General features: G+C 33.1%; 1 protein-coding gene across 1 annotated transcript; it reads left to right on the forward strand.

Moving 5' to 3' along the window:
* Nucleotides 1–14,527: 14,527 nt before the first annotated feature.
* LOC107913599 (T-complex protein 1 subunit eta) lies at nucleotides 14,528–22,099 on the forward strand. The gene is made up of 14 exons (XM_016842248.2): nucleotides 14,528–14,710; nucleotides 14,828–15,088; nucleotides 15,328–15,453; nucleotides 15,549–15,752; nucleotides 16,883–17,052; nucleotides 17,132–17,267; nucleotides 17,715–17,831; nucleotides 17,960–18,079; nucleotides 18,159–18,257; nucleotides 18,345–18,434; nucleotides 19,070–19,157; nucleotides 19,264–19,352; nucleotides 19,463–19,537; nucleotides 21,837–22,099. Exons 1-14 carry the CDS (start codon nucleotides 14,696–14,698, stop codon nucleotides 21,918–21,920), a joined length of 1,674 nt encoding a protein of 557 aa, XP_016697737.1. The 5' UTR covers nucleotides 14,528–14,695; the 3' UTR covers nucleotides 21,921–22,099.
* Nucleotides 22,100–24,538: the final 2,439 nt, after the last annotated feature.

The raw sequence follows: 24,538 nt of genomic DNA on the forward strand, positions 1-24,538 counted from the left end.
AAATAATAATTACATTAAAAAATACATATATATAAATGGAAATAAATGGGTACATAAAAATAAATATACAAATATATAGAAAGAAAATAATTATATATGAAAGTAATGATTACATTATTTATTAATAAAAAAATAAAGAAAATAAAAAAAACTAAATTGAATTGTAAAATAAAAAACTGGGGTAAATTTGCAAACAATTGAAGTTCGGAGGACCTTATTGAACACGCTAATAATTCAAAGGAGCTGGAAGGGCAATTTTCCCTTCTCCTCTAAACGGCGTCATTCAATCAGGACGAAATTGAAAACGGAAATAAATAAAAGGGAAAATTAAAAAATGAAGAAAACTGAATTGAAAATATATTAGAAGGCGGAGGGGCCAAAAGCGCAATTTGCCCCTTCGCTAAAAAACACACGGATCCTAGGCCAGGTCGAGTCGGTTTCGGGTTGACTCATTCCTAAAACGGCGCTGTTTTAGTTGGTTATTTAAGCCAAAAACCCTTTAAAAAAATCATTTTCTTTCACTTCTAAAAAAAATCTAAAGAAAAGCTCTCAACCCTCAGAGTTCCGGCGTCCAGTCCGGCCATCGGCCGATCATCGGCTGGTCATCGGCCCCCCGCGCCGGCCACTGGCGACGGCGCCGCCGTATGCGGTGGCTGAAAAGCCAAAAATCTCAGATCTAACCCTTTCAAAGCCCTTAAAACCGAATCTAGCCCCGAAATTGCCAAAATAATGACGGAGAGGGCCCAAATCTCGAGAAACCTTTCAGTTTTCGACCGTCAATCCTCGGTGACGACTTCCTCAGCCATCCACGGCGGTTGGGACTCAAATACAGGTTGTTTTATTTCTTTTTGTATTTATATTTATTTGTATACGAATGAAAAAAAACAGTAAACCAAAGTAAAACAGAAAGAAAAAAGATATAGACCTTTGAATCGATCTTTTTCTCTTTTCTTAGAATTGAACTTTCTGCTTTTATTTGCTGTGAAACGGATTGTTTTTCTTATTGATTTTCGGATTCGGGGGCCCTTTTACAGTGTATCAATGTCCATTTTTATAGCCAAAATAAAATCATAGAAAGTAAATCTGTTTTCTTTTATTTGATTTTCAATCTATTCTTTCCATATACTGCTTTGTTTCGTGCAGGTGAAGATCGTGTAGAGATTCGGGGGTGAGGCTTGGCTTGCGGCACTGCCCTAGGGTTCCATCTGCTCCCCGAGCTTTGATTTGGGCTAGGGTCTGATTTGGGCCTCTGTTTTGTTTGGACTTGGGCCATATAGGCCGATTGTAATTTGGGCCTTTTACCCGGGCCACAATCGGGTATTGCAATTATATTTATTTAATTTCTAGAAAGCCTAAAAAAAGATATATAAGAATCCTATTTTTTCTTTGCTTGAGGTCTAGCAGTCGTCAAACAAAATTCTTTTCAAAAACTGTTTTGGGGATTCATTCCTTTCATAATCAACTGGGTGGATTACGTAGAGGCCGGGGTCACGATAGATTGCGGCTTGGTTTGATAGTAGATCAGACTACTCGTTGCTGAGGTGTTGCTGTCTACTCAGAATAAACATTCGGTAATTTTGTAACCTTTATCACCCCTATTCGTTCCTCACACATGGAGTCGTGGTTAGGATCAGGGAATTTTTATTTCTTCCGCTGCGCCGTAAGGGTGCCGGCGATCCAACATTAACATCAACTATGAAGTTTTAATTCTTATCTGTTAGGATAATTATATTAAGTTAATGAGATTTATTTAATTCATATTAACATGTTTTGTGCCTCAGTCAATTATGTTTTCAATTAATATCATGATGCATTTTATTCATACAAGATTGGCTGCACTCAGATTAGCTGAACGGTCCTAACCAGACGACGGCTAGTAAACGCATAATTGAAAAGTGCAATGCTTAATTTAGGTCATTAAAACTGACTAAGTTAAGGTTCATAGTATCTTTAGTTAGCTCTATTATTTTGCATGGTTTTTAGATTTATGTAATTAAACTGTTGCAAACGTAAATGTCCATGTGACCTTGCATAAATGCTAAGAAACCCTTAGTCTAATATGATCAATAACATGCATATTTAACTAAGTAAAAGATTCGAGAGGACTTAATTTGGTTTCCAAACCCATAAGAGATCGAGTTGCCATGGAAGTAATTTCGAACATGTTAACATGATGAAAGTAAGTTGATTTGTTTAATATAATTATCCTAGCTCATTTAATGTTGATTGTTTTTTTTTTTTGCTAAAGCCTTCATTTATACACTTAGGTAAATTGCATTTAGATTAGAAATTGTACTAGGGATAACTCTTGCATTTAATTAATCTAATCATCACTATCCAAATTTATTGAGTTTTTTTACATCAAATTGTTAATTTTAACTTTGCAATTAATTGTTTAAGCTTATACAGTCCTTGTGGAAACGATAACTCATTTTTACATACTTATTTCTTGAATGACTATGTAAACTTGCGTAAAAACGTTAGAATTCGTTACAGGTCCCATGAGCATCGGTGTCTGAGGAGGTTGCGATTATTACGTGACTTTCATGGATGACTATTCTCGATATGGATATGTGTATCTAATGCACCACAAAAGCAAAACCTTTGATAAATTTCTAGAGTTTCATGCGGAAGTGGAAAAGCAATTAGGTTTATCCATAAAGAATCTTCAGTCTGACCGAGGTGGGGAATACTTGTCCAACGAGTTCTTAGAATACCTTATAGAGAATGAGATTTTATCCTAGTTGACTGCATCGAGCACTCCACAGCAGAATGACGTAGTGGAGAGAAGGAATATAACCTTTCTTGACATGGTTCATTTAATGTTAAGCTATGCACACTCCCTACTTCCTTCTGGGATATGCGATACAAACAACTTGTTATATTCTAAATGATATGCCAACCAAGTCTGCTTGTAAGACACCTTATGAACTGTGGCATGGGAAGAAACCGGCTCTAAATCACTTTAGAATATGAGGTTTTCCAACACACGTTTTGGATAAGGATGCAAAGAAATTGGATGCATAGATAGAATTGTGCATATTTGTAGAATATACGAAAGGAACAAAGGGTGGATTATTCTACAATTCGAAAGATAATACGATTAAAGTTTCTACTCATAGTACTTTCCTTGAAGAAAGCTACATGGATAACTTTAAGCCTCGAAGTAAAGTGGTGTTCAAGGAACTTTCAGGAGTTGTAGAACAATCACCAAGTTCAATTCTCGAGAAAGTTGTAGAAAGACCTGCAAATAATCAACAACATAGGGGAATCCATCATAGTGGGAAATTTTATAAGAAACCGAGCTTCTTTATTTATGATGGTAGTATTTATAATACGGAAGCCAATCATGAGGGTGATGATCCGCTCACTTACGAGGAGGCTATGCAAGACGTCAATTCCAAGTTTTGAAAATAGGCCATGGATGTCGAGATGGATTCTATGAAATCCAATACGGTGTGGGAACTTGTAGACTTACCAACTGGGATTTAACCCATAGGATGTAAGTGAATCTACAAGAAGAAGAGAAATATGGAAGGGAAAATGAAAACACATAAAGCTAGACTTATAGGGAAATGTTACACACAGAAAGAAGGCATCGATTAGGATGAGACCTTCTCTTCGGTAGTCATGCTCAAGTCTATCCACATACTCTTATTCATTGTCACTGCTCTCGATTATAAGATTTGACAAATGGATGTGAAGAAAACATTCTTGAACGACTATCTTGATAAGAACATTTACATGGCTCAACCCACTAGCTATGTTGTCAAAGGAAAGGAGTAGGTGTCCTGTTCATGGAATAAAAGATTTGATCAAATGATCAAGACTTTTGGGATTAAGCAAAAAATTAATGAACCTTGTGTTCATAAGCGTATAAAGGACAAAAAGGTGGTCTTCCTCGTTCTGTATATTGATGATATTCCACTTATCATAAACAATGTAGGAGAATTGCCATCGGTTAAACTGTGGTTATTTCAACAGTTTAGCACGAAGGACTTGGGTGAAGATAGTTATATTCTTGAAATTCGAATCTTTAGGGATCGGAATAATAAAATGATAGCTTTATCACAAGCTTCATACATCGATAAGGTGCTAAAACGGTTTACAATGACCGATGCGAAGCCAGGTGCTCAGTCGACTGCATCAGGATTTCATCTTTCTTTAGATGATTATCCTAAGACAGCGGAAGAAAAAGAGTATGAGTAAGGTTCCATATCCTTCAGTAGTTGGAAGCCTTATGTATGTTATGCTTTGCACACATCCAGCTATTTATTTAGTCAAAAGAATTGTAGATGTGGTGAAAGTAGCTTCTGAAGATAACCTTGAGGATCCATTATCTAAGACTCTTGTAACTAGGAGTTTTAACAAACTCGAGGATATGAGAATGCAAAACTTGACACCTTTACTTCACTAGGGCAAGCGGGAGATTATTGGGAAATGTGCCCGTATTATAGTAAGCATGTAACTATTTTTCCATGTATTTGAACGATGAATAAATAAATAAAGTTAATTTCACATTTCACTGTTATATCTTTTGTGTTTCTATCTTTTATGTTTTGCATACATAGCAAAATTGTGGCAAGCAAATACTAGCTCACTAATTGTTTAACTTCAAACTGATGATAAGTGGCACTATAAGAACGTTTACATTGCGAGAAAGACAACTTACTTCCTTGATTACTCCTATGTTGCTCATACAAATACCAATATACCTTACCATCCATGGTTAACTCCAATTCTTGTTGGGTTGAATATCTAAGCATACCGTATTCTCCATCATAACTTTATTAGTTTGTCGAGGCTCCGTTCATCCAACTTGATGTTTCGTTAATGTACCCATCATCATTGTATTACAAATATATCTCATATGAGCCACAATGAGGTTCAAATAAATATCCAAACATCCCTAAATGTCCCTCAAGTATTTGCCTAGGTACCTTATCCATGATTGCATCCAACTCTTATTGACTTTTACAATTTGGTTCAAGGTGGTTGACAATAATATAATGGTCTTCACAATAGGAGTTGAGAATATAAGGCACGACCTTTTCCAATGGGGTCATTACTTCGTTTCTTCATTGGAAAAGCTCTATCATGAGCAATCTTTGGTTCTCCATAATTTCCCATTGATCGTATACTCCCTATTCGTATTCTTCATCATCGTACCAAGCAGACATCTCGCATTCCTCATCCCAACTGCTATCATAATCAAATTCATCATCAATTGCATCCACAATTAAATTAAATTAAATAGATAATAAGGTAATCCAAAAAATTAAATAAATAAAATAACAAAAATAATTAAAATAAAAATAATTAAAAGTTGATACACTATCTGATGCGTCGTGAACCAACTAAAAATCTGACTAAGGCAAGTGCACCTATCAATTAATACTATAGCTACAATGAGCAAAGATATCGTTCCCACGAAAAACTAAAAGCACTAGTAATTATTGTCTTTCTATTATTTAACTGATAAATTCGAATGATTGATTAAAATAAAATTAACTAACGAACATGATAAAGAACAAAACAAGAAAATAACTTATTAACAACAAAGAAGAAAAATAATACCTGAGAAAGAATTCACCTAAATTTCATCTGTCATTATCAATCTAAATTACGCAATTTCTTTATTTAGTATCTTGATCCGTAGAAATCCCTAATTATGCTAATATCTCATTCGAGAGTAAGAACAACTGACTCTAGGTTGATTAATTGAAATTTCTTTCTAATTAAAACCCCCTATCATCGCTTTAACTTGATCTATAAATTCCCATATTAGATTTGACTTTAATCCAGTAGATTTATGTCGTCCTATTTCTAGGATTGCATGCAACTCCACTCAATTATGCTAGATCTACTCTTAAATAGGGTCTATTCCTCCTCTGATTTAAGCACATTAAACATGGATAAATAATCTAGAAATATCAAACCAAGAATTAAGCACATATAATTGAGAACAAGATCTAAGAATTTACTGCGTAAAATATAAATCAAATGAAAAAATTCATCATAGGGTTCATCTCCCTAGTTATTTAGAAAATTAGTTAATGCTTGCAAATAAAAACATCCAAGAGACAATATAACTGAAAGAAACAAAGAAACTCATGATAATCTCCTAAGAAATCAAATGGGAATCAGCTTCAATGGTGTCTTTTAAGTTATTTTCTTAAATATTCTATGAGGACTCACTCATATATTTTATTTTTGTCATATTAATGCCCGAAAAACCTAAAAATCATATTTTTTACAAAGTTTGGTGAGTAATACTGTATAAACGACATGACCTACAACATGACCGTGTGGTAGCCCGTATGGTTCATATGACCGTGTGGAAGGGGTCAGCCTGTGTGGTTCCTATAACTCACTCTGATTTTCCAATTTTCGCTCATTTTCACTCCTTTTGCTCCCAAATGCTCTCCTAAGTATAAAAACATAAATTTAAAGGATTAAGAGCATAAAATTCATCATTAACATCGAATAATCACTTAAAACGTATTAAGAATGAGATTAAAATATGTTACTTTTAGCACTTATCAAATATCCCCACACTTAGCATTTGCTTGTCCTCAAGTAAAATCCTCAACCCATATTCAAGTAACTTTCCTCAATTTATTTTTTCACCGATAATGTCTTATTATTTTAGTATGTTATAATGATTTTGAACTATTTGAATAAAGGCAATGTGGGTTGTTATGTGAGACTAGACTTTTAGACTGTTAATAAGGATTTTGAACATTGATTTGTGATTTTAGGGTGCTTAAGAATATTGTTGATGATGCATGTTATGTTTAATCAAAGTTCAAGTGTTAACAAGGCATGGAATATGGTTAAAAAGTGCTAAAAAGGCTAAAACAAAATTCTTGAAATTTTGGCATGTCTAAAACGACCAAATGAATTAATTTGAACATGTAGGAGCCTTAGAAAATCATGATATGCTGATTTGGTAGGTTGTGTGAATGATTTGCAAGTTAAAGCTTGTATGCTAGCATGAATTGAGGATTTGAAGTGCTAAATTATGCTATTGTGCGTTATGGTATGTTTAAGCATGTTCTAAATGGTGTTTGTAGGAAATATGACTTTTTAGAAATAAGAAATAGGCCAAAATGCACGAAATGGTATGTTTGGGAGTGACCAAAGTTAGAAATTGTAGGTTATTGGGCTATTTCTACAGAAATTGCAGGCAACATCGCGACGACTTTCGAATGTTGTTGCGACGAGGGATCAACATCAAGATGCCCTAAGTTGCTTCGTCGAGACGAGGGGCATCCTTAATATCACATTGCGACGTGGTGATCACGTCGTCACAATGTGACACACTATTCGTTCATGGTTTGTTTTTTTACATTATAATTTAGTCCTAAGTTTTAAGTAGTGCAATTGGATTCCCAAAAGGTTATAAAATGTTTTGAAAACATACATACCTGAGATTTAGATGTAAAATTTCATAAATTCAAAGATAATTTTGTAATATAGTTATTTCCAATATTTTTTCACTCTTTCAATTTGGTCCCAAAAACACTTGTTTTTAAATTTAACAGAGAATTGTTAATTGGATTAAACTGATTCTTTCAACAATGTTTTTAAAAGGATTCTAGAACTAAAAATGTATTTCTATGATTGTTGTTATATGTGTGTTCGGATACTAGATGTGAAATAACGATTTTGCCCTCACTACAATTTGAATGGTTTATGTTAGTTAAAGCATGTAACTAGGTTTGTTTGTTTATTCATGATTATGTATGAGTTAATTGCATGTTTGTGACTTTTGTTATCGATTAGATAAGTAGGAAAAAATTATTTGTGCGTGTAAATATTGTGATGTGTTTTGAGTCACTTTAGTGACTAATGTGACGTTTTAGATTCAGGTTGGACTGTCTCAGCTGGATTTGGGGCGCCACAATCCCTCTAAAAAAATCAAAGCAATTTAATCTCTGTCAATTTTGAAAGTGAGCAACCAAAGACAATTAATCATGATGTTAATTTTTTCCATCAATTGTACATGATTTTGATTGGTGTAATAACAAAATTAACCCTCAAAGTTTATACATTTCATCAATTTGATCCTAATTTAACAATTTTATCCCGCAACATTTGTATAAATTTGTGAATGTTGAGGCTAAATTTGTTGTATTTTTAGAATTAAGGCCAAAATTCTAAATTTGTTATTATACCGATCAAAATTATGTACAATTGATGGAAGACATTTCCGACGTGATTAATTGTCCATACTTGCTCATTTTTGAAATTGATAGGGATTAAATTACTTCAAATTTTTTTGAGAGGGACTAATTTGGTCAATTTTGAGATTGAGAGGGACTAGAGAAGTCTTTTTACCTAAAACATGAAGGAATTGTGTTACTCACTCATCTAACCTACAAAAACCAATTTGTCTTTTTTTTTTAAAATAAATGGACTAAAATATATTAAGATATAATATAATGGATTTTGTGATATTCTTTAACCGAAAGAGAGTCATTTGGAATTGTTGGGAAGAAGAAAGAAATGAGAAGAAGGACAAAAAGAAAAAAAGAAATAGAAAAAAGAAGGAAATAATGTAAAAAGGAAAAGAAAATGAAAGAATTTTAAGAATATTTTAATTGCATAAGACATGTCAAGTTATAATTGGTTGGAAACTTTGCATGTTAACTTTTTTGAAGTTAATTAGTAACTTAATATAATTTAGGTATCAACATGAAAAAAAATGTATAATTTATATTTCAAATCGTGGACTAAACCAAAATGAAAAGATATCCACTCATTCAAAAGAATTGAAAGGGTAGTTCTAGAGGTGCTCATGGGCCGGGCCGGGTTCGGGCCGGGCCCAAAAAAAAAATTCAGCCCGCTTACTAGGCCCGGGCCCCGGCCCGGCCCGAAATATGGGCTTGAGATGTAGCCCAGGCCCAGCCTGTGAAAAAATATGAAGCCCGGGCCCGGCCCGGCCCGGCCCATTTTTTTTTTTTGCTTTTTGCTTTTTTTGCTTAAAAGTTTAAATTAATTGTTATTAAAGTTAAATCAAATATCAAATTATACTTTTTCTATATATAATGAAAATAAATTTAAAATAATAGCTTTCATCATGTTATCTATAAAGTATAAACTTTATGTTAGAATTGATGTAGTATTACAGTAATACACTCTTAAGTTTAAAAAATTACCAACTAATTGAATTTAGGTGTTATTTAATTGTATATAATTACACATTTGTGACATTTAGGTAACAATCAATTCTTAAAAAAGAGAATAAAAGTAAAAATGATTATACAAGTAATAAGAACTAGCAGCATATTATCAATGGGCAATAAGCAATTAAGCACTGCTATTGCTTTTAAGTTTTAACTTTTAAGCTACAAAAAAACTGTCAAATAATACCAAAACTGTCAAAAAATGTCACAAATATTCTATGCATATTGCAGAATAACATAATGACTTTGGAATATATAAATGACTTTGGAAAATTAAGCAACAAACCATAATATTCATACATTAATCCATCAACATATTTAATTTCATAACAAAATATAAATTGTCCATCAACATATTTAATTTCATAACAAAATATAAGTTGTCCATCAACATATTTAGAAGGAAAGCATCTTAAAAAGCTACCGAAGAAACATCCTCATCGTCCTCATCGTCGTCATTGTCCTCATTGTTCTTTTTGCAACCAATTTCTAACATGAAATAAGAATAAATAATTAGATAATCAAATTGATGAAAAAATAATATAAAATTCGAACAATAAAACGAGAATCATAATTACCTGCTGAAAATCCCTTAGCTCGCATCCAATCATCCAAGCAAACAACGGCTTGAACCGTTTTTGGCTTAAGTGAACTCCTCAAAGGTGTGATAACTTTCTTACCCATGCTAAAAGCCAATTCGGAAGCTACAGTCGATATTGGAATTGCCAAAAGATCACGAGCCAATAATGAAAGCTCATTGTATCGAACTGAATTTTTGCTCCAATAATCTAAAACATCTATTTGACTATTCAACTCAAGCTCCGGTTCTTCCAAATAAATGTCCAACTGTGACTTCTCACTCCTAGTGCTAGATTCATTTAAATACCGTTTATAATCATCACTCTCATCAAAATATCCCCCAAAATCAGCACTATTATCATTGTGTTCATCCAAACCAGAATCAACAGGATTTTTATCCGAAACATTACAACTCCCACCCAAAGAGGAAGACGTGGATTTAGATTTCTTGACATACTCATCAAATAAGAGTCTAAGATTGCTAAGAATGGTCTCAACAAAATCTGAAGCATGAACACCATAGATTGTATTAAAGCAATACTGCACATAATTCAACTTGTAACGAGGATCTAAAATTGCAGCACATGACAATATCAACGAATACTCAGCCCAATACTTATTAAATTTCTCTTGCATTTGCTTAACCATTGGAGTTAAAAACGAATAAGGACCTTTAACTGTATCAAGCAAGACCTTGTGAACCTTCCAAACCCCTCTAAAATAAAGATTAGCCGTCGGATAATTAGAACCAGAAAAAATACAAGTCACATCATAAAAGACTTTCAAAAATTTGCAAAGAATAACAACATTTCTCCACTCCTCATTAGAAAGTGCAAATATTTGATAATCTTTATCCCGTTGGCCCCAATAATCTAGCACATCTTTATAGTAAAGAGAAGATTCAAGCATCAAATAAGTAGAATTCCATCTCACACACACATCTTGACGCAACTTTTTGGTCACATTCAAATGAAAACTTTTGTCGGCCACATCATAAAATCTTTTCCTACGAATTCTCGACTTTTTTATGTACCTAATTCCATTTCGAATCTTACCAACAACATCATCAGCAAGTTCCAAACCAGTTTTAACTATAAGATTCAATATATGTGCACAACATCTAACTTGAAAAAAAGCACCATCACACAAAATAGCTCGGTTTGCACGAAAACGATTTTTAAGACAAGAAACCATAACATCATTATAAGAAGCATTATCCAAAGTGATGCTAAAAATTTTCTTATCTATGCCCCATTGAGATAAACATAAAACAAGTTCATCCGCTATGTTCAAACCATCATACGGAGGAAATAAAGCTCTAAACCTTATGATTCTCTTTTGTAGCTTCCAATCTTTGTCAACCCAATGAGCAGTAACGCAAATATATTCATCATTAGTATGCTCCGAATTCCAATTATCAGAAGTTAGACAAATTAAACCAGGTGCTTTAGCCAACTCTTCTTTAACACGATCTCTCTCTTTTGCATAATACATTAGGACATCCCTAGCAGCTATATGTCTACTTATATTCTTAAAATTAGGACTAGCAATTCTCATCATGTATCTAAATGCAGGTTCTTCAACTGTCCTAAATGAATGCTTGCCACACACAAGAAAAGTAGAAATAGCTTTACGACACTCATCAGCATCAAACTTGTAGTTTTTTATAGATGGAACACCTTCGGGTGATGGCTGAATGGCTATGGTGTATTGAGTGATGTCCTTATTAACTTTTTTCAAATAGCTATTTAGATGACGTCTTAAATGAGAGGTTCCACTAGAAGACTTAGCAGAGAAGATAGTCTTATAGTGATTACATTGTGCCTTCAATTCATTTTTGTTCTCGCAGTCAAGCTTTGTCATTTCATCCCACACCTTTGAAGTGGTAGACTTTTGACGTTTGACAGCACTTTCGTACTCATTAAACCCATCGTCCACAGGTATAGGAGTGTTCGAACTAGCCATAGTCATAAAAATTGAAGTCCTGAAATCCAAAAATAATCTTACTTATAAATCGGTTACTGAATATATATACAAATATTTTATTAAATATACAAATAGGTTAAAACAAATAGGATGATGTAGCTTAGATGCATACTTTGAAGTTTGAACTCTTTAAATGCTTACTTTTATAATAGAATTTTAAATTAATAACTCTTTAAACTACTAATTAACTTGCTGTTATATTAACCAAAAAAAAAAACTACTCATCCACTTAGATTGGATGCATACTTTTATAATATATAGAAATTTAATTTAGTAACTCTTTAAACTACTAAATACTAATTAACTTGCTGTTATATTAACAAAAAAAACACTACTCATCCATATAATTTGTTATTAAATATTTTAAATTAATAACTCTTTAATTTGTTATAAATATATAGAATTTTAAATTAATTTGTTATTAATTTGTTATAAATATATAGAATTTTAAATTAATAACTCTTTAATTTGTTATAAATAATAAAAATTGTACTTTGAACTCTTTAAAACAATAAAAAATTAATTTAATCTTTTAAAAATTATAAATATATAATTTGTTATTAAATATTTTTTAATAAAATTCATCTAACATTTGAAACAATTTTAAGATACAATCAGTTATCTTTAAAATTATCTTGTATAAAAAAATTTTGAAATAATTTTAAAAAATATCATGGTCTACAAATGAAAACTAGATAAAATAGTTTAACTTTGAAAGTTCGTTACCGTTATGTAGAGGAAAACGTAAACAAAATTAAAATGCAAATAAAAAAGGAATAAGAATTGAATGGAACAAAAACATTTATTAGAAACAATAGGCAAATTATTAAATATATAATATAAACCTAACCTAGAAAACATCCTTTGCGTTTAAACAATTGAGATAGTCATACTTATTCTATAAGCTAAATTACATATGTACCAAAAAATAAATTAATGAAATTCAAACTGCATAAATCCAATCCAAAATCTTAAATAGAAGTATCTGTATTTCTCAATCCCATTATTTTCCTACTAGTAGATACTAGATAAGCAAGTTTAGCTTACGGGGAAATCTGCTAATCTGCAAAATGTTGTACAAAGTAAAATAAAGGAAAATCAAATTAAACCAAATTGTAAAAAGAAAATGTAAATGAAAGCTTACGGGAAAGGAAGCTAATGTAAGCCAAATTCTATTTCAATGTCGATTGTTTCTGCAATATAACAAAGCAAAGAAAAAAAGATGAGATTAAATGGAGAAACTAAGCGTGTGATCTTAGTAAACATTATAATAAATTCATTAAGCTCGAATCCCATGCAATTTCAAAATTCCGAGAGCTTTATTTCCAGATATAAACATATAAACAAACATATAAATATATAAACATATAAACAAACATTTAGCACTTTAAATGGAAGGGAATATATATATTGCAACAACACTTTTATTATACACTTTTATAAACTTAGATTAACCAGAAACAAACAGACATAAAATAAGACCCTTATAATGGAAAAATCTTCATAATGGAACTAAACCCAAAAGCTGGGGCATGATCTGTGAATGTAACCATTTTTAATGTCAACCAGAATATTGTACACAAAATACATGCAGAGCATTGGCACATGTTTTCTGCATATGCTACCCTATTTAAAGGAATAAACTAAACCCAATTCGCAATTTAAGAGGCCAAAAAGTTAACCTCTAACGTGAATTCAATCTGTAATTAATTTCTCAAAACCTACTTTATCTAATTTAACATTCTTATATGTCGATGAGAAATTTTAACTTTGAATGTGAAATTGTGAATTAGTCAACCATATAAAATATACAAACAGACAGAAAACAAAGCACTTAAATGACATCATTTCAAACCCTGTCTTCCCCTAACCCTCTCCCAATATTATATCCATAAAACAAAATAAGACCCTCCTCAAGCCTATACATGTACTCTCAGAGAAGATTAGTCATTTGGTTCTTATAAAAGCAAATAAATTAGACATAAAACAAAATTCCCAAAGAACATAAAAATAATACAGCATCAAACATAGTGAAAACAGGGGCTTAAAAGATAACATTTTTCAACCGTGAACATAAAAAGAATCGAAGTGAAGAAACTTTGGGGCTTCATAATAACAAAAAGATAACATTTTTTAACAGTTCATAACATAAAAATAATACCTTCGAAGTTCGAACATTACATAACATTTAAAAAGAAAATAAAAACAAATCTTTGGACAGCATAAAACATAAAGCATAAAAAAGAATACCTTCGGAAGTTGCAGAAGAATCAAAGTGAAGAGAAGTAGAGAACAACAACAACGCTAGCGTTGTGGAACTGGAGCCTGGGTGGAGTTGTCGAGGACCGTACACCGGAGGTGGGATGGTGGATCGGTGGAGGTGGAGGTGGGGTTTTTGATTTGGGGGAAAAAAAAAGGAAGAGGGAAGGGAAGGGGTTAGGGATTCTGAAGTTTGAACGGGTGGGGGAAATGGGAAAGGTAAGTACTGTAGGTAACTAAAAGTCTAAAATGTAAAATTGTAAATGTAATAAATAATAATAAAAATATATATATTAATTATAACCGGGCCGGGCCCGGGCCAAAAAAATTTTACCCGAGGCCCGGCCCGTTTTTTAAACGGGTCTCTTTTCTGCCCGAGCCCATATTTCGAGCTTATTTTTTTACCTGAACCCTCCCAAATTTTGGGCGGGCCTTCGGGCCGGGCCGGGCCGCCCAACCCATGAGCACCTCTAGGTACTTCTAGTAATTTCATAAATTCTAGGCCCAATGTGGAGTCCAATTTGAAATTCATTTCATTTCAGCCCTCCCATTCTCAAACTTACAACATAAACCCGTAGAATACCGAAGAAATACTTGCGAACAAAACCAGAACATTCTCCCTCACTCTCACGCTTTGCTCATTTCTTCCCCTAAAACCAGCAAGCAAAACCCTAGCAACAATGGCAGCCATGCTGGTAACTTTACACTCCTTTTCCCTCATTTCATACGTGCTTTTTGTTAACATCTTGCATCTTTTATTTTTTCTGAACTGCTACTAATCTGTTTCTCTTTTTGTTTTCCCCTGTTCGCAGCAACCGCAAATCATTCTTTTAAAAGAAGGGACCGATACGTCCCAGGGAAAGGCGCAGCTAGTGAGCAACATAAACGCTTGCACCGCCGTCGCTGACGTGGTTAGAACAACCTTGGGTCCCAGGGGTATGGACAAGCTCATTCACGATGACAAGGGGAACGTCACCATTTCCAACGACGGGGCTACCATCATGAAGCTTCTCGATATTGTCCACCCCGCCGCAAAGATCCTCGTCGATATCGCCAAGTCTCAGGACTCCGAGGTTACCTTCTCCCTCCTTTCTATTTCTACTTTCTGTTGTTGGTTCCGAAACTTTTCTCAATTTTCAGTTAAAGTATGGTTTAATAGTTCCACGTTTTCCATTATTGAACTGAGATTTTGATTTTTTTAGTCTGTTTGACGTAACTAATCTCGTAAATGAAATTGACGTTATCAAGATCCAGTATTTTTTCATTGCATTTAGATGATTTAGAGAGCTTCTTTTTGGTGTGAGGTTTGCAGGTTGGTGATGGAACTACAACTGTTGTACTACTAGCAGGAGAGTTTTTAAAAGAGGCCAAGCCTTTTGTTGAGGATGGAGTCCACCCTCAAAATCTAATTCGGAGCTATCGAACTGCTTGCTATTTGGTGAGTTTCTGTTTTTTCCCCCTCTTATCATGGTTTAGATGTTGCTATGATCTTTATGCTTCTATTTTATGCTGCATGTTGTATTCAATGGACAGGCTATTGATAAGATCAAAGAACTAGCTGTTAGCATAGAGGGCAAAAGTCTAGAAGAGAAGAAAAGCTTATTAGCTAAATGTGCTGCAACAACTCTCTCTTCAAAACTCATTGGCGGGGAAAAGGTGTTCTTTGCATCAATGGTTGTGGATGCTGTTATCGCTATTGGCAATGATGATAGGTTGAATATGATTGGAATTAAGAAGGTAGACTCCTATTTTTCATGCCCCATTTTCAACCTTTTTAACCTATTCCTTTTTCTGATATTTGTACTGGATCTTCCAGAGAGTTCCCTATCCCATAAGTTAGACTGCTGTTTTTTATGCTTAGTTTTCAACCTTTTTAGCCTTTTTCCCCCTTTTCTGATATTTATGCTTGGATCTTTGAGGAAGGATCATATACTTTCTGATATCTGCAAAATGATACACTTTCAATCCAGTGCATGTTATATTGAATTATGTTACCATTCTAGCTGAGTGTAGCACTAGACTGTTCTTCACACGTAGATTCTCATCCAGTGATATTTTACTATCATGTTAGTCTAAGTTTTGCAGTGGTATCTTTAGGAAATGAGGCGAGCATCAACTTTAGCCTATTCTTTTGGAGAACCTTCTATAAGGTCCAAAATCCGGGGAAGTTAACGTTTGGAGAAAAAAAAGTTAAAATTTGTGATAGCTTTTATAACTGTACATTTGAAGGTAGCCTTCATATCAAAGGATAAGAAGGCTAGCTTGTAAAAATCCATATTACAATTAGGACACCATTTTGTTTTAATGGGTTAATGTAACTTTTAGGTTCTGAACCTGGCAATTGGGTCCACTTTTGTACTGAACTTGGCAACTAGGTCCATTTTGGTCCTTGCACTTGGCAAATGTAAAAGTTTGATGATCATAGTGCCACATCATCAAACTTTTACATTTGCCAAGAGCAAGTACCGAAGTGGACCAAAAAAGATTGTACTAGTACCAAAGTGGACTTAATTACCAAGTTCAGGAACTAGAAGTTATATTAACTCTATTTTGATTATGGCTAAAGTTATTGGGCTAGCTGATTCCCTATTTCTTTTGTTTTTGGAAGTTAATTTTGGGTATTCAATAATACTATAGTATATTCATAGGTGGGGCCAGCAGCAGAGTATCTGGTCCATGAATTTATTTAGATAATGTCAAATTATGAAACTAATGTGGGGGACAAGAGTCTGGCATTGCCTCTAAAATGAGATTCCTTCGGACGATGATGCTAATAAAATTTCTGTCTAAATTTTTCTGTTTGCTTCTTGTATTAAATATAGTTGTGTTAAATAACAAATTGATTAGTGTTTTTGTTCTTTTTACAGGTTCCAGGAGGCAATATGCGGGACTCCTTTTTGGTTAATGGTGTTGCCTTTAAAAAGACATTTTCATATGCGGGTTTTGAGCAGCAACCAAAAAAGTTTCTAAATCCCAAGATACTTCTGTTGAACATTGAGTTGGAACTGAAATCTGAGAAGGAAAATGCTGAGATAAGGTAGTGAATATTTCTGTCTTTGATTTGAATACTTTGTTAATAAGTGGCGATTGACTCTACCTTGTTTTATATGCTACAGACTTTCGGATCCATCACAATATCAATCAATTGTTGATGCAGAATGGAATATCATTTATGACAAGTTGGATAAATGTGTGAAAAGTGGTGCAAAAGTTGTTCTTTCACGGTTGGCTATTGGGGATCTGGCAACACAGGTCTGAGATTTTGTCTTAAATGTAATTGTTACATTTTTCTTTCTGTTTGTCTCTTTTACTATTGATAACTAACTTATTTGCACTTCTATGGTTAATTCGTGACTAGCTTGAGTTAATATATGGTTATGGTTGTCAAATCCCCCCCCCAAAAGAGACTGAGAGACAGATGCCCGTTTTTCTCTTCTTGCTTCATTACTTTTATGAGTGTTTGTGGTGGGTTTGTCAAAAAAATGTCTATGTTGATATTTGATACTTTATAATTTGTATATGGCCACTTAGTTACCTCTGCTATGTTATTTCATTGATAGTTTTGCCGAGAAAGTGATGCATTTAGTAAATCATGTTTTGTTTGCTCTCTCTCTCTCTCTCTCTCTCTCTCATATGTATACATACATACACCTATATATATATCAAGTTTTATTGATATGAATCTGTGTGTGTTGACAGTATTTTGCAGATAGAGATATTTTCTGTGCTGGTCGTGTAGCTGAGGAAGACCTTCAGCGGGTTGCTGCTGCAACTGGTGGAACCGTACAGACATCAGTTAACAACATAATTGATGAGGTTGCCATGCACATTATATTTGTTTTTGTTTGGAATGCAGCCATCCTTTTCAGTTTCCTGCTCACTGTCAAAAACTGTTCAATTTCCTCCTTTTGAACTTCTTGAATTTAAATCTCTTTGGTTTGAAGGTTCTAGGGACATGTGAAGTTTTTGAAGAAAAGCAAGTTGGAAATGAGAGGTTTAATATATTCAGCGGTTGCCCATCAGGACGGACAGCCACTATAGTTCTTCGTGGTGGAGCTGATCAGGTTTTCCATATCTTGATGAGTTCTTTTTCTTAATGTTTATCACTTCTCATTATGATGCTAGAGACTGAATTATTTTCAGTTCATTGAAGAAGCTGAGAGGAGCTTGCATGATGCAATTATGATTGTTAGAAGAGCTCTGAAAAACTCTACAGTAGTTGCTGGAGGTGGTGCAATAGATGTAAGTATTTATAATAACTACTGAAACTTATAATCATTTTTAAGATAATTTTGGATCTTGATATTTAAAACTTGCCTTTGGTGGAAGATGGAGATAAGTCGATACTTGAGGCAGCATGCACGCACAATAGCTGGGAAGTCGCAACTTTTTATTAATTCTTATGCAAAAGCTCTTGAGGTATGTTCTATTACCTCCCCCCCCCCCCTAATGGTTAAATTAATGGGAGTTACCTATACAGGTTTTTTGTTAGGTGAAATCGAAATTGAATTTAATCTGATTTCAATGTGGTCTTAATGTAATTTACTATGATTTGAGATGAAATTATGTTTTTCTTGGAGGAAACTTATTTAAGTTAATTCAAAATTTGTATGAAAAGGTATATGTACCTGGACATGCATACACATCAACATGCTTAAATACTGCTTTCGGCTATGCTTCTTAATTTTGCTGAACCTTGTCAATTAGATAAACAACTTTAATCCTTTCATGTCTAAACAAGAGCCTGTTGGGTGAACAACTACTGGAGAAACATGTTTTTAATGTGTTTGGGCAGATTTTGAAAATTTGCCCTTGTTATTATATAAAATTTTCTTGCATATGCATTCATTCATTTTTGTTTCACTATGTCTTGCAGCCATAGCATAACACCTTGTGATACATGAACACAACATATATTTTCCTTGAAGACAATTGTTTTAGGAAGGCCGCATATTTAACTTTGCCTTGAAACGCTCTATCAAAATGAACCCTTTGCATTTATCTTTTCATCTGCAGATATATGACATCTTTATGCTGTATCCTCTAATCTGCAGGTTATCCCACGGCAACTGTGCGACAATGCTGGATTTGATGCTACTGATGTGCTGAACAAATTAAGGCAGAAACATGCGCTTCCATCTGGTTAACCTTCGTTTACTAAGTTTTCTTTTTTATTAACTTTCTAAATCATTTTCTACCCATTTTATCAATGAGAGATTCTCTTTTAACTGTTTGAGTTTCTGGGCAGGTGAGGGTGCTTCTTATGGAGTGGACATCAACACTGGTGGAATAGCAGACTCATTTACAAACTTTGTCTGGGAGCCATCAGTTGTAAAGGTGGCTTGACTGATTACCAACTGATATTTTCTTATATAATGGTATACCTTTTAATTTGCTAATATCTATTTCAACAATTTTTGCATTTTGTATAAAAACTGTTCCCACAGAGCAATGCCATCAACGCTGCTACCGAGGCTGCTTGTCTTATTCTAAGTGTGGATGAGACTGTAAAGAATCCCAAGGTAATACCATGTTCCCTGTCTCGGAAACTGTATGCATGCTTTTTATGTTTTGTTGTTCATCTGCTCCTTTTTATGTGATCCATTTAATTATATATTGCTCAAGCATTTGTGGACCAAATGCTTCAAAAATTTCTGAATTTGTTCCTGAATTGAGTTTTGTTGGTTAAATTATCAATGGGTTATTGGACCTTACCTTCATCTCAAATTGTGACAATAAGACCTTTTTCATGGTTAATGAATGTTCCTGGGGAAGGGTGTATTCTTTAAAAGCAATAAAGGCCCTTATTCTTGCTCAAAAATCAAAATATGTTAGAAAATTAATAAATTTTTGTATGAAATTTTGTGGCATTTGGAATTTTTCTAAATCCCAAACCCTTATTAAATCAAGCCTCATAATTTAGGAAGACCATTTTCATTCCTGAATCACTTGATAAGATAAAATGAGGTTGTAAATCCTTAGTCCGGGAGCCTGATTGAATTAGCTCAATCATCATACTCAAACGTTGAGCTTAACACTGAACTTAGCGTGAGTTCGATTTCCAAACTTAAAACTTGAGAAAATGCTAATTACTAGAATATTTAATTTATGCATGTATTTAATATCTGAAGTAATTAAAAATTCCAGAGGTTCTAGGCTTGCAAGCCTCTTGAGTGAGTATACTGGAGCTTGAGGCTAACAGTGAACAAGTGGTACTTGAAGAATTCATAGAGCTTAGCTCAAGTAGCTCATGAGTAATTGGTTTCGTTATACCTTAATAGAGGCAATGAGAAATTTCTTTATGATAAGTAGATTAAAGTTGCAGTTTAAGTTTTGGTCCCAAACTCAAAAGTCTGGTCCTCTTCTACATTAGAAATCTCATTTTATGTGTCTTTTCCTTTTGCTCTTGCAAAACTGTCCATCATGAGTATCAAGTCTTAATATTACTAAAATTATGGAGCTTGAAGTGTCAACTAACCTCAAAAGAGGAAAAATAAAGAAAAGTGGTGATAGTTACTGAGATTGAATTTTCAATCACTGACAATGATTCTCCTTGGTTTAAAATCTCTAACCTCTTTATTATTATAAGTCTCTTGAAAGTTGATGCTCACCTTCATAAATATTCCCTTAGGATGGTCGCAAGCTGCTGGAACCAACCAAAGCCATGTTTGAACTAGTGAAACATGCAAGGGATATTTGACATAAATATGTCTGTTCCTCATGAAATATCCAACTTTTGGTTAGATAGATTGCCCTCTCAAGCTCAAATAGTAGAATCCTACTACAAAAACTAACCTTTAATCACAATGCTTCTTTCTTCAATTACTGCCATGAACTCTGCCTCAAATCATAGGCAAGAAGATAACCTATAAAGATCACTTATCCAAGTCCCCAGTGTAGTTAAGAGTTCTCAAAACTCATGACACTATTAAAGCAATTTCGAATCGTGTTCCTGAGGATAACTATAAATGCCTCTCAAGTATTTAGGGATCCATTTCATACCTATGTCCTTCAGTAGGATAGACCAAATCTGGAGTTCAGCGATTGAAATTTCTACTCAATGATCAATTTCTTTGTTCCCCTTTGTCATCGTTTCATGTGTTTGCTGTCATTTGCTTTATTGTGCATTAGGGCTTATTAATTTCTGAGAGAGAATTGAGATAGATTTAGAGGAATCTCATTTGTTGTCAGTTTTGAGGGATTGAGACTCAAAACTCTTGGGATTTGGGGAATAGTGATTGGGTGTTTCAAGTTAAGTGAATTCTGATGATCATAATTTGGTATAATCATCATTAGTACTTACCGTTATAGTAGAAACGACACACATTTTTAATTTGAATATTATATTGAATCACGGGAATCCATACGGTGTCATTGATTCAAATAACAAATATGTCAATGCTTTATATGTCAACATTTATGAATAGCCATACTTTTCTCCGCTCAGCCACTCCCACCTGCTCCTGGCAAAAATTAATATAAATGAGAATGTTTTTATCATTTTTGTTTAGCTTATTGTCTTTACATTATATGTATGTAGGAGTATAAATGATACATATTCCTTTCAGTTATATTTTCAATTTAAAATGATTGATTTTTGTGAAAATGGGCAGAAAATGGCAATGTAACTATTTTCTTTCTTATTTCCCGCTCTACTGCTTGTTCCTAAACAAAGAGCAAAGGCTTAATTTTTTTAATATGATGCATTGTGACCTACATTATGTCCATTTAGCTGAACTACTTGTTAGAATTAATGTGTGGCAAAAGCATCTCCACTGCCGTACGGTTCTTTAACTGATGTCGTATGCTGTAATGTTACAGTCGGAGAGTGCACAGGGAGAAGCTGCTGCTAGTGCCATGGCTGGCAGGGGGCGTGGCCGTGGACGAGGAATGAGGAGGCGTTGAGACTTCACAGTTTTTATGTTCAACTTGTCTTATTGTTGTCTAATGAAAATGAGGATGGAAGATTCTAATTAATTAGGTTTTGTTCATCTTGTATTTGTTCAGTGTTTTTGGCCAAATTGTTTGAAGATGTGTGCTTTTTGATTGTCATTATTATGCAACTCCATGATCATAACCTTTCAGCATCGGTTTCACACAAGCTTTTTGTTTTATTAACTTCCAAGTTTGCAATATATGTTTATATATAAAGGCCAGTCATTTGTTATATACTTAATAGTGATTAAAGATCCTAGACCTTATCTGAATGTCATCTTCAGTACTGTAAATAGAATGAAACTACTTGTAATAAAAAAGCACAAATCTTAAAATCATGTCTATTTACCCAAGCTTAAAGATTCACGTGTAAAGGTCGGTTGGAAATATAAGGGGATATAGATATAAATTGAAGTATGAGGCTTGAAAAATATGAGTTTGTTTAAAATATAAGTTGAGTGAGGGGATTTAACAAAAGTTTGAGGCTTGAAAATATACTTAAAAAAAAAAGGTTTGTTTAAAATATGGGTTGAGTTTGAATTTTAACATTTACGGCTTTAATTTAGCTTAACTTGTAATATATTTTTATTTATTATGTAATTTGTCATATGAAGTTAAATATAATATATGTTGAGGAAGTAGATAATAATATATTTATCAAATCAAATTTTTACGGTGGGTTTGGATGGCAATTGGGTGCGGTGCAGTGCGTTTAGCTTACTTTTTGTCTCACACTATAATATCGTTACAGTATCTAATCTCACCGTCACCATTATTTTTACACTAACCGCAAGTAAACGCACCGCCCATCCAAACCCATCATTAGTTTCGTCATTGGTTGGATTGGCCTATAGACTTGAAATGCCATCTAAAAAATTTCTGTATGGTATCTGGTATTGTTGTAGGTTTAGACACAGTGAAATGAAGATTTTGATAAAATTAAAATTAAATATTGGAGATGGAAATGCATTAAAAATTATGGATGTGAGAATGTAACATGACAATTTCAAATTCCAAGTGGGAGTAAAATGCAATTTTGACTAAAACAAGAAAATATGAGTTATGATTGATTATTTGACATGAGAATAATTTGGATTACATATTAATGTGATGAAAATCACCTTTGGCTCAAATTAGAAACATTTGAAAGTACTAAGTAAAGTGCAAATTTTCATGTAACACCCAAAAAAGGAACTGAAGTATTATAATAGTGTTAAATTGTGTATAATTGATTTATGTTAAAATGAGGGGATATATAAAAATGATAAAAGAGAAGGTTAAGAAATGCTAAAGAAAATTTTAAATTAAGAAGTATGTTGAGATAAGTTAGTCTAAAGAAAGGACTAAATCGTAAATATGTGAAAAGTTTATGGCCTAAGTGTAAATATTAAAAAATTGAGGGGTTAATGTGTAAAAATAAGAAATTTAAAGGACCAAGAGTGAAAATAACCCAATTTATTTTAACGTGTAAGGACCAAATTAAATAAGTGGAGAAAATAAGAGGGACTAAATCACAATTTTACTAGAAATAAGTAGTGACTCAAGGATGAAATTTTGAAGAAACATGAAGGGTAAAATTGTCATTTAGTAAGAAAGATAATTGTTGGGTGTAGTGATGATATGAGAGATATTTTGAATAATTTATTTAATTTAATAATATATTAGTAATTAATTAGATATTTTTTTTATAATATTTTAATAATAAAATGATAATATAAAAGAGAGGATGAAGAAAGAATTTTCTTCATCCTTTCCTCCCCAACATGAATAGCAAAATAAAAGAGGGAAAACTTTCATTCTTTTATAATTTGGTCATTACCATGAAATCCCACTTTTTCTCCTAAATTATTTGATAATTTTCATAGTCACTCAAAAGAAGAAGTGAAGTGAAGATACTAGAGAGTATATTCATCAATTTAGAAGCAAGAAATTGGTAGATGAAAGTGAAGAAAATTAGAAGAAAGAGGAAGGATAGTGAGGTAGATGAGAAAGAAATGGAAGTGAGGAAAAATGGAAGAAACTCTTGACAAAAAAAAGGTAAGTTTTCATACAAACCATACTTGTATTCGATAAATTGAATTAAATATGTTGAAAATAAAATGTATGAAATGTGTATTTTAATCTAAATTCTTGAAATAGAAAGTATGTAATGAAGCATGACATGTAGAAACTTGAAATACTAAGCTTTCAAGTAAGAGATAATATGATGTGTGCTATAAAAAGCATTAAGAATTAAGAAATGAGTACGTTGTATACACATAAATGAGTGATTAAATTGAATAGAAATCAAATTTATAAGGGCTATGTATGATTAAATGAAAATAATGTAAAGAACCATGGAAAAAGTAGAGAAATTTACTAAAAATAATTTTGGACAACAACAGTGACTCTAGTTTGAAAATTCACCAAAAATTTTAGAAATTTATTTAGAGATTGAATCAAATATGAAATTAAAACTTAATGAGTTTAGTTTTGCATAGAAGAAATGATGCAAGCAATGGAGTTGTAGATTGTGATATATAATAATTTTTGTGAGACAAGTTAGAATGATTTTGGGTTCCCCTGTTCTGATTTTGAAAAATCTTTAT

Source organism: Gossypium hirsutum, chromosome D11 (genome assembly GCF_007990345.1).
Source record: "Gossypium hirsutum isolate 1008001.06 chromosome D11, Gossypium_hirsutum_v2.1, whole genome shotgun sequence".
NCBI lineage: Eukaryota > Viridiplantae > Streptophyta > Magnoliopsida > Malvales > Malvaceae > Gossypium > Gossypium hirsutum.

Coding starts and splice junctions, on each gene's coding strand:
- LOC107913599 (XM_016842248.2), top strand. Junction 15,454..15,548: donor ATCGAACTGCTTGCTATTTG/GTGAGTTTCTGT, acceptor TTCAATGGACAG/GCTATTGATAAGATCAAAGA. Junction 19,158..19,263: donor GAAACATGCGCTTCCATCTG/GTTAACCTTCGT, acceptor GTTTCTGGGCAG/GTGAGGGTGCTTCTTATGGA.